The sequence below is a fragment of the Euprymna scolopes genome, chromosome 22 (genome assembly GCF_053919585.1).
Source record: "Euprymna scolopes isolate OS-2025 chromosome 22, ASM5391958v1, whole genome shotgun sequence".
Lineage (NCBI taxonomy): Eukaryota > Metazoa > Mollusca > Cephalopoda > Sepiida > Sepiolidae > Euprymna > Euprymna scolopes.
Genome location: NC_136503.1, coordinates 14,249,717 through 14,265,997, shown reverse-complemented (window position 1 = coordinate 14,265,997; position 16,281 = coordinate 14,249,717). Strand labels below are relative to the sequence as shown.

Below are 16,281 nucleotides of genomic sequence, written 5' to 3'. Positions count from 1 at the left end.
AAACACTAGAGGACGACCTCCAATCCGTAGTGGAATGGGGACAAAAATGGTTGGTCACATTCAATGCTGCTAAGACTAAGCTTGTTTCCTTCAATAACTACAAGAAACCTTCTCTACCACCAATAGCAATGGCCAAGAACACATTGCCTGAAAGTACTTCTTTTAAACTCCTCAGCCTAACGTTTACAGGGAATATGAACTGGAATAGATACATTGAGAGCATTGCCACGGCTGCTGCGAGGAAGGTTGGCTCCCCTATAAGGCAACCATTCGCCCATGTATGGAGTACTGTTGTCACATCTGGGCTGGTGCATCTGCTGCTTGTCTCTCGCTCCTGGACAGGGTTCAAAAAAGAGTTGCCAACCTGATAGGTCCTGAACTGTCATCTAGGCTTCAACCCCTGTCCCATCGATGAGATGTTGCATCCCTCTGCCTGTTCTACAAATACTTTAATGGTGAATGCTCTGACGAACTGCAAACACTTGTACCTCCCCGACGTAACTACCCCCGACAAACCAGACAAGCTACTAAGTCTCATCCCTTTATAGTAGAGATCCCTAAGTGCAAGAAAGCCTTTTACTCCAATAGTTTCTTCCCCAGAACTGCGGGTCTTTGGAACTCCCTTCCGGGATTCTGCTTTCCCAACTGCAATGATATGCAGAAGTTCAAGTGTAATGTTAACAAACATCTTTCTACTCTTCTCCCTTCATAATGACCCCGCTAATTAATTCCCTAATAGTAGCCCCCTGCTTCAAAGTTGCACTGTGCCTTGTTTGGGGTGAAAATTGAATTTAAAAAAAAAAAAAAAAAAAAAGTTATAGAAAACCTGGAAGAACCTCTACTGAGTGGACCAGCAATCAAAGCCCTCAATCTGCTGAGAGCAGTTAATAGTGCGACAAGTGAAGGCCACCAGTATAAAAAAGAGTTCCAAGAACCGTTTACAGGCCTTGGGAAACTTGAACATGTGTACCAGTGTAGCAGAATTAGCAGTAACCAAAATTCTTGCTCTCGACATTAGTTCCCCCATGGTCAGGACTTTGATGTTCGGCACCTGTTGAAGAGCAATTGAGATAGCGTCAGGGAACCCAGTGACGAAAGTCAATTTTGTGAGTCTCTCTAAGCCATCTCCTGTGAATCCGGCCAATCCAACCAACTGCCTGATTTTGTTGGCGTAAACATCCACACGTTCGCCAGCCCATCTAACCATAGTTATTTTTCTGTATGTTGCAAACGCGTCGTCGGTAAATGCCTCCTTTAATCGGGCCTCAATCTGGTCTATTTCTCTTTGATCGTCCTCCTCCATTTCCATGTAGAGGGCCAGTGCATCACCTTCCAGATATAACGGTAGCAGACTCGCTACATCATCCACCTGCTGAAGTTGTGCGACAAGTCTCACTTTTTTCAGTCACGCTACAACGTCTGCCTCACCAGAGAATGGCTTGATAATATCGCTGCTTATCCGCACCTTCGCCATAGTCGTGCTGAAATAGCTTGAAACAAAAATGTAGTAGGCAAAGCAAACAAACAAAAAAATACAACTAAAAACAGACGGAACAAAAACTTGCTTCTTGCAGACACGTGGGTCGTAACAAGCACAATCTACTCACCAGAATCACCTACACACAATCTGCAGAACGCTCCCTCTCCTTTCCAGTGTCCTGCCTTTATAGCGGCCGGGAACGACATATTTGCATAATCGTGCGAGAGCAGACATGATTCAAAGATAATTACATTGGGTAAAGGCTAATAAAAGCCCATGGACGCCATCTTGGAATTCTCTCTTTCGTTCAGCCCAAAACAGACATATCCGAGGTAAGCTCTCTATTTCTCATTTTGGTTACTGCTAATTCTGCTAAAACCAGATATGCTTAAATGCAGGAGCTCAGCCCTTTTCTATCGCTACACCTAGAAGATTGCCATTAGCTATGAAACAGAAGGTGCAGGAAGAACTGAAACGTCTGGGAAAAGACGGCATAATCCGTCTAGGCAAATCAGCAACTGAATAGTGTGCCCCAATAGTTGCCGTCCAAAAAGATAACAGTAAAGTTAGGTTATGCGTTGACTTTTCCAAGCTAAACAAAAGCGTAAAACGGGAGAAATTTCCTTTACCCACCACAGACCAATTACTGGCTAAGCTTGATGGAGTCACAGTATTTAGCAAACTTGACTGCAACAATGGATTCTATCAAATTGTCCTACATGAAAAATCGCACTCCTAACCACATTCATAACACCTTATAACTTCCATTCGGGATAAGTTCTGCACCAGAAATCTTTCATAGGGAGTTGACACACATTTTGTCCGGGATACCAGGTGTCGTCTGTGATATAGATGATGTCTTAATAAGTGGAAGAAACCAACAGGAGCACGACAAGCGACCAAAAGCAGTACTGCAGAAAATGAAGGCTGCAGGAGCCACACTGAATGATAAATGTGTATTTTCTGTAAGAACCATAAAGTTTCTGGGCCACATCATATCAAACGAGGGAATCAAAATAAATCCTGAAAAAGTAGCAGCAATTATGGACTTGCTCAGATCAGAGAATGTGTCTGAATTACAATGCTTCCTGGGCATGGCAAACCAGATTGGAAAATTTGCTAGGAATCTAGCCAAAACCACAAAACCACTTCTAGAACTTCTTAGCAAAGAGTCAGAATGGATTTGGGATGAGCCTCAGAAGGCAGAATTCCAGACCCTGAAGAAGCAACTAAGTTCCACACCAGTACTGACTCATTACAATTCTAACAAGCCGACAAGAGTATCAGAAGATTCATTAATCTATGGCCTAGGTGGAGTACTACTCCAGAAACAAGAAAATGACTCAGTATTTTATGCTTCATGATCTCTGACAGAAACAGAACAGAGATATGCACAGGCCAAGAAGGAGGCACAGGCAGTCACTTGGTGTTGCAAATTTTTTGCAGATTACTTGGTTGGAATGGCAAAATTCACAATCGAAACAGACCACAAACCACGATTGGCACTGTTGAAGTCGAAGCGACTCAATGAATTGACTCTAAAAATTCAACGTCTCTGCATGAGATTAATGAGATTCGCCTATGATATCATATATGCAGATGGAAAAGACGTCACAAAAGCAGACACTTGGTGCCGAGCACCTGGAAGCACCATTATACAGAATATCTATCAGAAGACAGAGACCGATGCATTTATCTGCTCAGTCATAGGAAATATTTTGGCGAGCGATAAAAGATTAGAGGATATCAGACTAAAGCAAAGTATTGATAAAGTCTGCAGTCAGGTAATTAAATATTATGAGATGGATCACTGGTCTGAAAGAGCAAGGCAGGACCCCTAACTAAAAAAGTACTGGTTTGTCAACTAGAACTTAACTGTTTACTTGTCATTTCTAATGAGCTTCAAAAAGATATAATAGAGCGTCTACACGAGGGACACCAAGGTATTGCCAAATCCTGAGCACTAGCTTGTGAAAGTGTGTGGTGGCCTGACCTCTCTGAACAAATTGCAGAAAAAGTCGGGAATTGTGGTATCTGTGAAAAAGAAAGAAAATACCCACCAGAATCACTACAACCCACCAAATTACCTGCATATCCATGGCAGAAGATATGAGGGCGTGCAATAAGTAATGCCCCTGACCCACTTACCATAGTAGTAGAGTAACGAAACTTGGCACAGTTACTAGTCTTTCTCTACATAGGAACCACCTAGAGTTATGCATTTCTCCCATCGTTTGATGCAACTCTGGAGACCGTTTTTGTAGAACACCCCAGGTTGGTTCTCCAACGACGATGTGACTTCAGAAATCAAGGCTGCATCATCTAGAAAACGCTTTCCTTTAAAAAACACCTTCATGGCTGGGAAGAGGTGAAAGTCAGTGGGTGCAAGGTCAGGAGAGTAGGGAAGATGGGGGAGGATTTCATGACCACACGCCTGTGCTTCTGATCTGGCGACATGCGAGTTGTGGACCGGAGCATTGTCCTGCAGGAGGAGGGTACTTTTGCTGATCTTGCCCTGCTTCTTGATTTTGATAGCTTCCCTTAATTTCGTCAAAAGTGAAGCATAATAGGCTCCTGTAATTGTGGTACCCTTTGCCAGGAAATCTGTCATCACTACTCCGTCCTGGTTCCAGAAGATGTGAGCATGACCTTCCCAGCGGAGGGCTGCACCCTTGCCTTCTTTGGAGGTTTTTAGTCCAAGTGCTTCCACTGCATTGACTGGGCTTTGGTCTCTGGATCATAATGATGAACCCAGGTTTCATCCTGTGCAATCAGTCTTTTGAAAAACTTTGACTCATCTTCTTGGCACATCTCCAAATTCATCCTCGAGCACTCGACGCGTTCTCGCTTCTGGAATGGTGTGAGCAACCTGGGAATCCATCTGGCAGACACCTTATGCATATGCAAATGGTCATGAATGATAGTTTCCACAGACCCTGTACTAATTTTGACATCTTGGGCTATTCGGCGAATAGTAATGTGCTGATCTTCCAAAATGGCAGCCTCAACTTGACGGACAGATGCCTCATCAATGGCAGAAGGGGGGGAGCGACCAGGTCTGGGAGCTGTTTCCATAGACTTCCGGCCATATTTGAATTCACGATGCCAGCGTTTTACAAGGTCATATGATTGGGTATTATCACCATAAGTTTCTTTCATTTCATCAAAAGTCTCCTGTGGTGGGCGTCCTTTCAAATACAAAAACTGGATCACTGCTTAACATTCAACAGGCTCCATTTCACACCTGACTCAGTTCAAACACCTGTAAAACAGAAACCACAATTAGTTCAGAGCTGCAATTTGCCACATAACCCATAGAGATATAAATCATTGCAGATGCAAAATTTCAGCTAGATCAGACAACTGGAAGTGGGTCGGGGGCATTACTTATTGCACGCCCCTCGTACATAAACCAGTTCTTGATGAGCTGTTCTCCTAAAGTAATCCAATTTACCAATTTCATAATTTTTAATGATTACTATAATATTGTCCCATTGACTAGTGTACACTCTTTAACCCTTATCCTTGAGTAGTCTCCTATGTAAAAAAAAAAAAAAATGACTAATAACAAATAAATCTTGGGGCCTTATATCCCCAGTAACCTGTGACCTGGATCAACCTAACACAAAGTAGGCATGTCACGAAGGTCAGGTTTAGTGTCCGACTCCATATACTAAAAGACTCTTTAACCGACTGGTTCCTAACATTATAATTGGTGAGACCCTGATCTAAAGGTTAAGATTGGTGTCTGTGGACTCAGGATCTGACCTTAGGGTTTAAAAGGTTTATATCTGTTAAGCTCCTATTATAAGATATTAAAATTGGCAGGTTCACAAGTAGATATATTAGCTAGTACATATTAGAGTTTATACTAGAAGTCCTTTAGGTCAGAAGAAGTTCAGGATTGACCCTGACTGTAAAAGTTTACCGTGAGAACAGAAAGCAAATGAAGGGTGGGTGGGTGTGATGTCATATATTCAAAGGTGTTGAAATTCTGGCTGAGTTTTCAGCGAGTGTTGGAGAATGAAAGATGGGCTAAACGTATTCGAATGAAATTATATTTTATAAAGTGACAAGGTTTGCAAATTGACTCCCCCCCACACACACTTTCTGAAAATGTTGCCATTTTGAAACTAATTGAAACGTGACTGGTGATGGGCAGCTTGAATAAACTCTTCATTCATTGTCTGTTGAATTATGAAGACTATTATGAGAGGATTGAAAATAATGAGTTGAATACACAAAAATCTAATGACTTATGAGAACAGTTTATAACAAGTGTTTCTTGACATTGGATTTAAAAACGACTATGTTGTAGCCTCTAGGGAAGCATGTAATGGAGTGATTGAATGATGTTTATCACGTCAGAAAAGTAACATTTATAGATAAACAACAAATAAAGAAACAACGCTCACTAATTGCGTAACTTACAAACCGTGTGAATTTATTACGGGCAACAAGTATAAGACATGTTTACAAGAAAGTCAGGAGGAGTGTGTTTTTAACATGTCTGTTTAGCTTGGCATCCCAGGTGTAAAAGAGAGAGAGAGAGAGAGAGAGAGAGAGAGAGAGAGAGAGAGAGAGAAGGAAAGGAAATCAATATCGCCACCTTAGGGCTGAAACATGCAACTGCTGGAGAAGGAGCGATAACCATATATGTCTCAACCTTGAAAGTGTTGTGTATTGTGTCTGTGTGTTAACTGCGTGTGAACTAGGGCTGGATGGCAGTTCAACAACACGTCTCTATAAGCAAAACTTTCTACTAACTACTTAACATGACCAAACTGCCCTTTTTAACCCAACTTTCAACATATAATGCAATCAAATCTTTGCTGCTGTCAATTTCCATCCAGTAATTTTTAATTCTCCAGTTCCAGCTCCAACTTCTACAGTGCTTCCTCTGATTCTTCGCAGCAGCGACTGGTCCAACTCTTTTCCAGCTCTGTCTTGCAGCTCTTACCTTTTTGATCCAGCTCTTGGCCATATCTACATAGACCAAAACTACACAAGGCACCTTATTAGATCTCAAGAACACCTACGTCAAACTTTGTTTAATGTCATTTGATGTCCAGATTCTAGAAACTTTATTCCTATTGATCTAGCTTTTTCTGCTGTACAAGTTCCAGAGACGTCATCCATTACTTCCAGTTATTCCTTTCTTTATATTTCTGTTCGTATGTTTGGTACAATAAAAATGATTTGTGTCTTTGACACCGTTCACCTACATTTGTCCTCTCTTCTTTGCCATTGCCATGTTTGTTTGTGTCCTTTTTTTTTTTATCCAGGTGACAGACCCCTGAAACAAATAACTTTACTATAGTGTTTCTTCAGAAAATGCATTAAAAAAAAAAACATTATTACAAACTTACATGTCATGCTGAAATGAGTATGAATTCCAAAGATTACAAAAAATGGTTCAGTAGAAAACTGATTATAAATAAAAACAGAATTTTTCAAAGTTGCAATTTCACGGTAAATCAACCTTTTATATTCTCGAAATCAGGGGGAGATAACTGCTTTCAGGTCGGCCATCTTGCTTATTCTTGATGATACTACACACTTTATTTTCCGAAAATTAGCACTAGCATGTCTTCTACTGGACAGTGTTTTGTAAATTTTGGAATTTATACTAATTTCGACATGACACATAAGTATGTGATAATGTTTTTCCCTGAAATGCCTTTGTTTGAAAATAAACAATTGTGTTGGACGACATACTATAGTAAATAACTATTACCAAATAACTATTACCAAATAACTATTACCAAATAACTATTACCAAATAACAGAAAAGTTAATACTCTATCGACTTGCATAGTTTGACACTTTTGGAAACTATTCCTAAGTTTTGTTATTTCCAAATTCGTTTTGCTATTTTCACTTAATTGATTTCATCAATCATCATGACACTCGATGTTTTCCTAAATATAAATGAAAAAACAGTAAAACGAAAAATGTTAGAATACTTTCTCACTAACGTCACAATTTGCACCAACTTCTCTTAACTTAAACCGTAATTCACAACACCAACACTCAACATCTATGCTCTCTATCTGTTGTCAAAAACCCGACGGCTTGATCTTTCCAATCTGTCCTTCTAATAACTACTATTTTTCTCATATGCAAATTACTGCCACATGCATATAAAAAACCCGTATATAAAATTTTTTCTTTATAAATTTATAAAAGTTTTTCTATGATCTGTCCTACAAGGAGCAACCGAAGCAACCGTATCTTCCAACTCTGGTGTTCCGTTGAATGAGACGGGATGCCATCCAAGTCTTCAAATTTCTACATGGGGAATACAACGTGGCCTGTCTCAAGATGCTTCCTTTGAAACAAGATTGTTGGACCTGTGAGAATTCTTTGTTTGAATAAGCAGTGACATCGGAAGGGGGCAACTGGGTCTGATCGAGCACACTTCTTTTCCTTTTCTCCCAATGTATGGTGAATGTGTGGAACCAACTGCTAGAAAAAGTGGGATCTGCGGAGTCACTCAATACCTTTAAAGTCAAACTAAACAAACATTTGAAGAATCACCCGCTTCGTTTTGACTACAAATCTAAAGATGATGTGTATTGAGAGACTGTAATCTCGAGTGTATACATGGTAGAACAATAAATTTGTCGCCCTAAAAAAAAACACTTCAGCTTTATTTTAAAACTTTTATTGAAAAAAATCAATTCAGATAACTTGATTATGTAGTAGAGCTGACATTTATTCAATATAGCCAACTTCAGCCTCAATCACCACTTCGATATGGGTCCGAAACTGGGAGCATGCCTTTTCCACAAGTGTCAGTGGGTGCATGGGGAATACTCTGCAGATGACGGCGATCAGACTGGCTTTGGTGTTGTGGTAAGTCATGTTGGTGATGTTCTCGGCATATGACCAAGCAAAGTAGTTCAGCGAGTTTAAGTCGGATGAAGAAAGGGGCCAGTGAGAGAAGGGTACAAAGTTATAGTACTCCTTCTGAATCCAAGCTTGGGTCTCTTTGGACTTGTGGACTGGCGCCAAGTCCTGCTGCCACACCCAGAGTCAGCCAGCAGCCACCTGATTGCACCAGGGGATCATCATACTCTTCAGCATATCCAAGTACACTTTAGTGTTGACTTTCAAGCCAACTTCGAAAATGTGAGGTGGCATGATGTGACCCTCACTTGAAACTACACCAAAGCCCATAACCGTGGCCAGAAACTTTGTTTTCATCACCCTGAACACGTCTTCAAGCATATAACCATCCAGATTTGAATTTTGAGGGCGCTGACAATGGTCCTATGGTACGGGTACGGAACTGGGAGCATGTCTTTTCCATAAGTGCCGGTAGGTGCTCGGTGGATGGCGGCGATCAAGCTGGCTTTGGTGTTGTGGGAAGTCATGTTGGTGATGTTCTCGACGTTTGACCAAACGAAGTAGTCCAGCGGGTTCAGGTCGGAGGAGGAGGGAGGCCAGTGAGAGAAGAGTGCAAAGTCGTAGCACTCCTTCTGAAGCCAAGCCTTGTTCTCTTTGGACTTGTGGGCTGGTGCTGAGTCCTACTACCACAGTCAGGGCATGCCAGAGGCCACCTGATTGCATCCGGGGATCACAACACTCTTCAGCACATCCAAGTACACTTTAGTGTTGACTTTCAAGCCAACTTCGAAAATGTGAGGTGGCATGATGTGACCCTCACTTGAAACTACACCAAAAACCATAACCATGGCCAGAAACTTTGTTTTCATCACCCTGGTCACGTCCCTGATATCCAGCGATGCATTTTGAAAGTGTTGGCAATGGTCCTATTGGCATAACTTAGATCAGTAGAGCTGTACCACGGTGCATCTCTGATTTTGCTTGTTGTCACCTTCAAACATGATAGAATTCTCCTGTTGCTATGGGGACTTGTACACAACTTGCTTGTATTGTATTTTATTGAATTGGATTGTTTTATATTGTATTATATTGTATTGTATTATATTGCATTGTATTATATTGTATTGTCTGGTATTGCATTATAATATATTGTATTATATTATAGTGCATTGTATCATATTGTATTGTATTTTTTTATATTGTATTCTATTACAATGTATTGTATTGTATTATAGTGTATTGTATCATACTGTATTGTATTATATTATATTGTATCATTTATATTGTATTGTATTGTATTATGTTGTTTTATATTGTATTATATTGTATTGTTTTTCCCCCCTTTCCCGATCCTGTCACCTTATAGGCTAAACAAAGTTGATGCAGCTTGTATAGGTAATATCTTCTATTACCATTTTTAGGTAGTTGCTTTTTTCAGGATTAAAGCTAAAAAACAAACAAACTTACCTTAATCTGCCTGGACTTAGGGTTATTTGTACTGTAAATCTAATCTTTTTTAAATAATATATTTTATGCCGAAAATAAGCGACCACCTAAAAAAGTAAATTATCGACTGCTATTTTACTTGATGAAATCGATTAAGTGAAAGCAATGAAACAAATTTTGAAATAACAAAATTTAGAAATAATTAAAAAGTTTTTTAAACTATGCAGATCGATTAAATATTACATTCTCTATTGATTGATATTAGTTATTTGTTGTACAGTTATTTGTTGTACAGTTATTTGTTTTACAGTTATTTGTTGTATGGTTATTTGTTGCACAGTTCTTTGTTGTACAGTTATTTGTTGTACAGTTATTTGTTGTACAGTTATTCATTGTACAGTTATTCGTTGTACAGTTATTTGTTGCACAGATCTTCATTGTAGTTATTTGTTGTACAGTTATTTGTGGTACAGTTCTTTGCTGTACAGTTATTCGTTGTACAATTATTTGTTGTACAGTTCTTCGTTGTTCAGTTATTCGTTGTACAGTTATTCATTGTACAGTTATTTGTTGTACAGTTCTTCATTGTACAGTTCTTTGTTATACAGTTATTTGTTTTACAGTTCTTCATTGAACAGTTATTCGTTGTACCATTATTCGTTGTACAGTTATTTATTGTACAGTTCTTCATTGTACAGTAATTCATTGTACAGTTATTCGTTGTATAGTTATTTGTTGTACAGTTCTTCATTGTACAGTTATTTGTTGTACAGTTATTTGTGGTACAGTTCTTTGTTTTACAGTTATTTGTTGTACAGTTCGTTGTTGTACAGTTCTTCATTGAACAGTTATTCGTTGTACAATTATTTGTTGTACAGTTCTTTGTTGTTCGGTTATTCGTTGTACAGTTATTTGTTGCACAGTTATTTGTTGTACAGCTATTTGTTGTACAGTTCTTCATTGAACAGTTATTTTTCGTACAGTTATTCGGTGTTCAGTTCTTCGTTGTACAGTTATTTGTTGTACAGTTATTCGTTGTACAGTTATTCGTTGTACAGTTATTTGTTGTACAGTTATTCGTTGAACAGTTATTTGTTGTATAGTTATTTGTTGTACCGTTATTCATTGTACAGTTATTTGTTGTACAGTTATTCATTGTACAATTATTTGTTGTACAGTTATTCGTTTTACAGTTATTCGTTGTACAGTTCTTCATTGTACAGTTATTTGTTGTACAGTTATTTGTTGTACAGTTATTCGTTGTACAGTTATTTGTTGTACAGTTATTCGTTGTACAGTTCTTTGTTGTACAGTTCTTCATTGTATAATTATTTGTTGTACAGTTATTTGTTGTACAGATATTTGTTGTACAGTTCTTTGTTGTACAGTTATTTGTTTTACAGATATTTGTTGTATAGTTATATGTTTTACAGTTTTTTTTGTACAGTAATTTGTTGTACCGTTTTTCATTATACAGTTATTTGTTTTACAGTCATTTTTTGTACAGTTATTTGTTTTACAGTTATCTGTTATACAGTTATTTGTTGTACAGTTCTTTTTTGTACGGTTATTTGTTTTACAGGTATTTGTTGTACAGTTATTTGTTATACAGTTATTTGTTATACAGTTCTTTGTTGTACAGTTATTTGTTATACAGTTATTTGTTATACAGTTATTTGTTGTACAGTTATTTGTTATACAGTTATTTGTTATACAGTTATTTGTTTTACAGTTATTTGTTATACAGTTATTTGTTATACAGTTATTTGTTATACAGTTATTTGTTTTACAGTTATTTGTTATACAGTTATCTGTTATACAGTTATTTGTTGTACAGTTCTTTTTTGTACAGTTATTTGTTTTACAGTTATTTGTTTTACAGTTATCTGTTATACAGTTCTTATTTGTACAGTTATTTGTTTTACAGTTATTTGTTGTACAGTTCTTTTTTGTACGGTTATTTGTTTTACAGGTATTTGTTGTACAGTTATTTGTTATACAGTTATTTGTTATACAGTTATTTGTTGTACAGTTATTTGTTTTACAGTTATTTGTTACACAGTTATTTGTTATACAGTTATTTGTTTTACAGTTATTTGTTATACAGTTATTTGTTGTACAGTTATTTGTTTTACAGTTATTTGTTATACAGTTATTTGTTTTACAGTTATTTGTTTTACAGTTATTTGTTATACAGTTATTTGTTATATAGTTATTTGTTTTACAGTTATCTGTTATACAGTTATTTGTTGTACAGTTATTTGTTTTACAGTTATTTGTTATACAGTTATTTGTTATACAGTTATTTGTTTTACAGTTATTTGTTGTACAGTTATTTGTTATACAGTTATTTGTTGTACAGTTATTTGTTTTACAGTTCTTCATTGTACAGTTCTTCATTGTACAGTTATTTGTTGTACTGTTCTTCATTGTACAGTTATTCGTTGTACAGTTCTTCATTGTACAGTTCTTTGTTGTACAGTTTTTTTTATGCAGTTATTTGTTTTACAGTTATTTGTTGTACAGTTATTTGTTATACAGTTATTCGTTGTACAGTTATTTTTTGTACTGTTCGTCATTGTACAGTTATTCGTTGTACAGTTCTTCATTGTACAGTTATTTGTTATACAGTTATTTGTTTCTGTTTCCGTTGCTGTTGCTATTTATCTCACACTTTTCTTTTCCGTTGTTTACTCCCTAAAAAAGCATAGTACCACTTTGATGTAAGGTTTTACTATTTGGGATTAAATCTACCGGGAGACTATGTAGGGAGTTGAGCAATGAGATTTCTGTTTTCATTACACTTGAACTTCTTTATGTTAGTACAGTCAGGGAAGCAGAAACCGACAGTGAATTCCAAAGTCGAGCAGTTTGAGGGAAGAAACTATTAGAGTAGTAGTCTTTCTATCTGTAAAAAAAAGGTTTTACTTCTCTTTCTCTCATAAAATAATGGTCTTTTTGCCCAACCCTCCTAATCTAAAATAAAAGCCCTGTCTGATTGGTCAAAGTGATTCTCTTTGACCAATCAGTGGACACTCCATTTGTTGGACTGAATGCAAAAAGCCCTTATTTTTTTTTTTTTATTAAAAAATTTTGTAAATGAACACACTCTCCATAAAAAAAATCAACCATCGTCACCAATGAATAATATAACTATTTATTTATTTATGTATTTATTTTTTATCAAGTTGTGTAAATATATATTAAAAAAAATGCACTCTTGGTCACAAAAATCAGCTCGAATATGCTAAGGTGAAGGTTAAAACTGTGGTGGTTACCATAAATTTTAACGACGTTTGAAAAAGGATCACCATTTCGGTCGGTCCCCTTTTTGGGGCACCTCCGAACTTAGAGAGAGAACAAGAGTGCTGAAAAAGAACGGTTGTGGAAAAGAAAACATCGGTTATTATTAAGTGCGACGAGACTTTAGGATTGATGATGATTTATAAAGGTTTCCAAGATATAGGGGTACAAAGAGGATGGTACATTTTTTTTTATAAAAGTTTTTACCCAGGGAAACTGGTCCATCACATGTTGATGCTTCTATCGTTTCCACATGTCTGAGACAGATTTCTTCTTTGTATCTCCCTCCAGGACAGTCCTCTATTCCAATTGGTTGGGAAAAGTAGAAGAGTAGGGAGAAAGAGAGAAATAAGGGAAGCATACTGTAGCAGCATCATTAGTAGTACCTATTTACAATGCCTCCCCACGGGACAGAGAGAGCCTAGAGTTTCGCAGGGGGAATGAGATCCCGCAACTGAAGCAAGAGCTCAACAGACGGGAACTTTTTTCCCTATGCGGGAAATTGATCAGACATTACCCCGTTGCTAGCTGGCTTAGACCAACATGCAGCTACATAAAGAGGCGTGCCGAAGGAAGAGGATGGAATGATAAAGTGTGAGGAAGAACGGTCGCCATGATGGAAGAACTCCTGAAAGAAGCAGAACGGCAAGACCCAGTCCAGGGAACCTAGAACGTTGGATGGAGTCGTGTGGTGTGACGCAAGCAGCATTGCAACAGGGGTCGTTTTGGAAGTTGGAGGAGTGGTTGCAGAAGATGGTTAGTGAAGAAAAAGTATGTCAGTCACATCAATGTAGCGGAATTAGATGCGGTAATCAAAGGGATCAATCTGGCCTTGAAATGGGGTCTACGTGACATCTGCATCAAAACAGACTCTGCCATGGTGTTTGCTTGGCTAAAGTCCATCATTTCAAGTGGAAAAAGGATAAGAACGAAAGGGGCAGCAGAGATGTTAGTGAAGCGCAGGCTTGGGATGCTAGCTGAGCTGATGCAGGAGTTTTGTTTGAAGCTTCGCGTAGACATGGTGGCTTCTGAGAAGAACCGAGCAGACGCTCTCACAAGAGTGAAGAAGAGTTGGCTTTTGCCAAAGAAAGATGTTGTTGCTGCATCGAATCTAGATGATGTTGGCGTGCGAGAGCTGCACAATCCGCACCATATGGGGGTAGAGAGAATGTGGTACTTGGTGAAGAAAGTAGACCCGAGTGTCACCAAGGAAGAAGTGAGGCAAGTGGTCAGGACATGTGACAGATGTCAGTCGATTGATCCTGCTCCAAGCACGCATGAAGCTGGTCAATTGGGGGTGAGTGGGACCTGGGAGACTGGCATGCGATGTCACCCATTACAGGGGTGGACTTTACCTTACCATGGTTGACTGCGGGCCTGGGCGATTTGCCCTATGGAAGAAGCTACGTGGAGGAACAGGCAATAAAATAGCAGTAATCCTCGATGAGGTGTTTTTGGAGCGAGGTCCCGTGGAAAGTTGTTAACCGACAACGGGACTGCATTCAAGTCAGTAGCAGTGACGGAAGTAATGTGGAGGTGGAATATACAACAATTTTTCAGAGCTGCCTACTGACCCAGTGGCAAAAGGATCGTGGAGAGAAGCCACCGCACCATAAAGGCAGTTGCGGAAAGAGGAGGCACCTCACCTGAACAAGCCGCCTACTGGTATAATATGTCGCCTAGATTGGGACAAGTGCCAGAGACGGTTCCACAACTGTCAACGTTCGCATATTCCTGGAGACATCCCAGGGTTGAGCTGGCAAGCAGAGAAGCAGAGGTCACAGGGACCATTAAACTTGGTGATGAGGTATGGGTGAAGCCACCGGGGGTGCGCTGCACCACACAATGGAGTAGAGGTCACGTGACTGGAAGGAACACTAGAAACAAATATTTGTGGTGGACAGAGTACCGAGGCATATTCTCGACATCAGACCAGTGGAAGGTGAAGCAATGAAGGGGAATGTGCAGCAACAGGAGGAGGACGAGAAACCTCAGAGGTCAAGTAGAGAGAGGCAACCGTCATAGTGGATGAGAGACTACGAAATATGATCTTTGTATGAGTATCTTGTGTAGGAGACGGGGAGTCTCGTCGTGGGCGACGAAGCGTTTCACTGAAGAACCACGGCAACACACAGCAAGCCAACAAACAATGACAGCCATGGCACGAAGGTAACTAACAAAGCTCACCTACTGCACGAATAGAAACGGAACCCAACGGTCACTAACGGAACCCAACGGTCACTGTACTGATCGCCACGAACGTCAGAACCCGACTGCCTCGCACCTCCAATGGACCGATTTTTATTCCTCAAGATGGTCTAGCTAATTTGCATCCCCGCGAGATCTCGCGCAATCCTGCGAGATTCCGTCTCTAATAAAAGCAGGCAGGCGCCATCTTGAAACTCTTTCTTCCGCTGCCTCGACCACAGGATCAGCCACCACCCCACACGCCAGGCACACACGGACCCTCTTGCGCCGAGGGCTACGGTTAGTCTCACAATCTTGAGATCAAGGAGGCATGTGGTTAGAAGCTAAGAAAAAACAAGTCTTACCGTGGGTGCTCAGCGAGTGAGTTCAGGCCGAGAAAAGGAAAAACAAAGATGGCAGCCAGCATTTTATTATGTGCGTTCTCGCATAATCTCGTGTGCACGTGAAGCGGGAAACTAAAAAAAATGAGCTTCATTTCTCAGTGTTGAGTGATTCCAGATCGGGCAGGAGAGTAGGCGCAACGGGAGTGGAGATACTTTCTGAAATTATAATCCTTTTTTGTGTGTTTGAGGTGACCCCCCCCCCTCCATTACGGAGGTTCACATATATTATCCTTAATTTAGTCGTGTGTGTCTTCTGTACTCCTTTCTTTCAACTTTGTACAACTCTGGCAAATGTGAATTGAAGCACTCCCTTGCGAAATCATGCTACAGAATCTAGAGATATGGGTGGAATTTTGCTGTTTTCATCTATCTTTTCTATCATCGATCAGTTAATCCTTCTAGACTGAGGCAAGTTTTATTTTTGTCTCAAAAGTGCCAGTTTTGGGGGAGCTGTATTTCCCTATGTAAAAAACCAACCTTATGTATAAATTTTGCCTTTGTGAGGAGACAACTAAATAAGGATAATACAATATTTATACAATTATAGTAATTTCTGAATATGATTAAAGTTTATAAGCAACAGTCAAGTATTATGGTTCATATGTACTT

General features: G+C 39.1%; 2 protein-coding genes across 2 annotated transcripts in view; both read left to right on the top strand.

The window, feature by feature from the left end:
• Nucleotides 1-16,281, top strand: part of LOC145243903 (nicotinate phosphoribosyltransferase-like) — a 328,038-nt gene that overhangs the window by 116,142 nt on the left and 195,615 nt on the right. The gene's annotated exons all lie outside the window — the stretch shown is intronic.
• On the top strand, nucleotides 2,401-2,844 carry LOC145243808 (uncharacterized). Its single transcript, XM_080106838.1, has one exon. It carries the CDS (start codon nucleotides 2,401-2,403, stop codon nucleotides 2,842-2,844), a length of 444 nt encoding a protein of 147 aa, XP_079962964.1.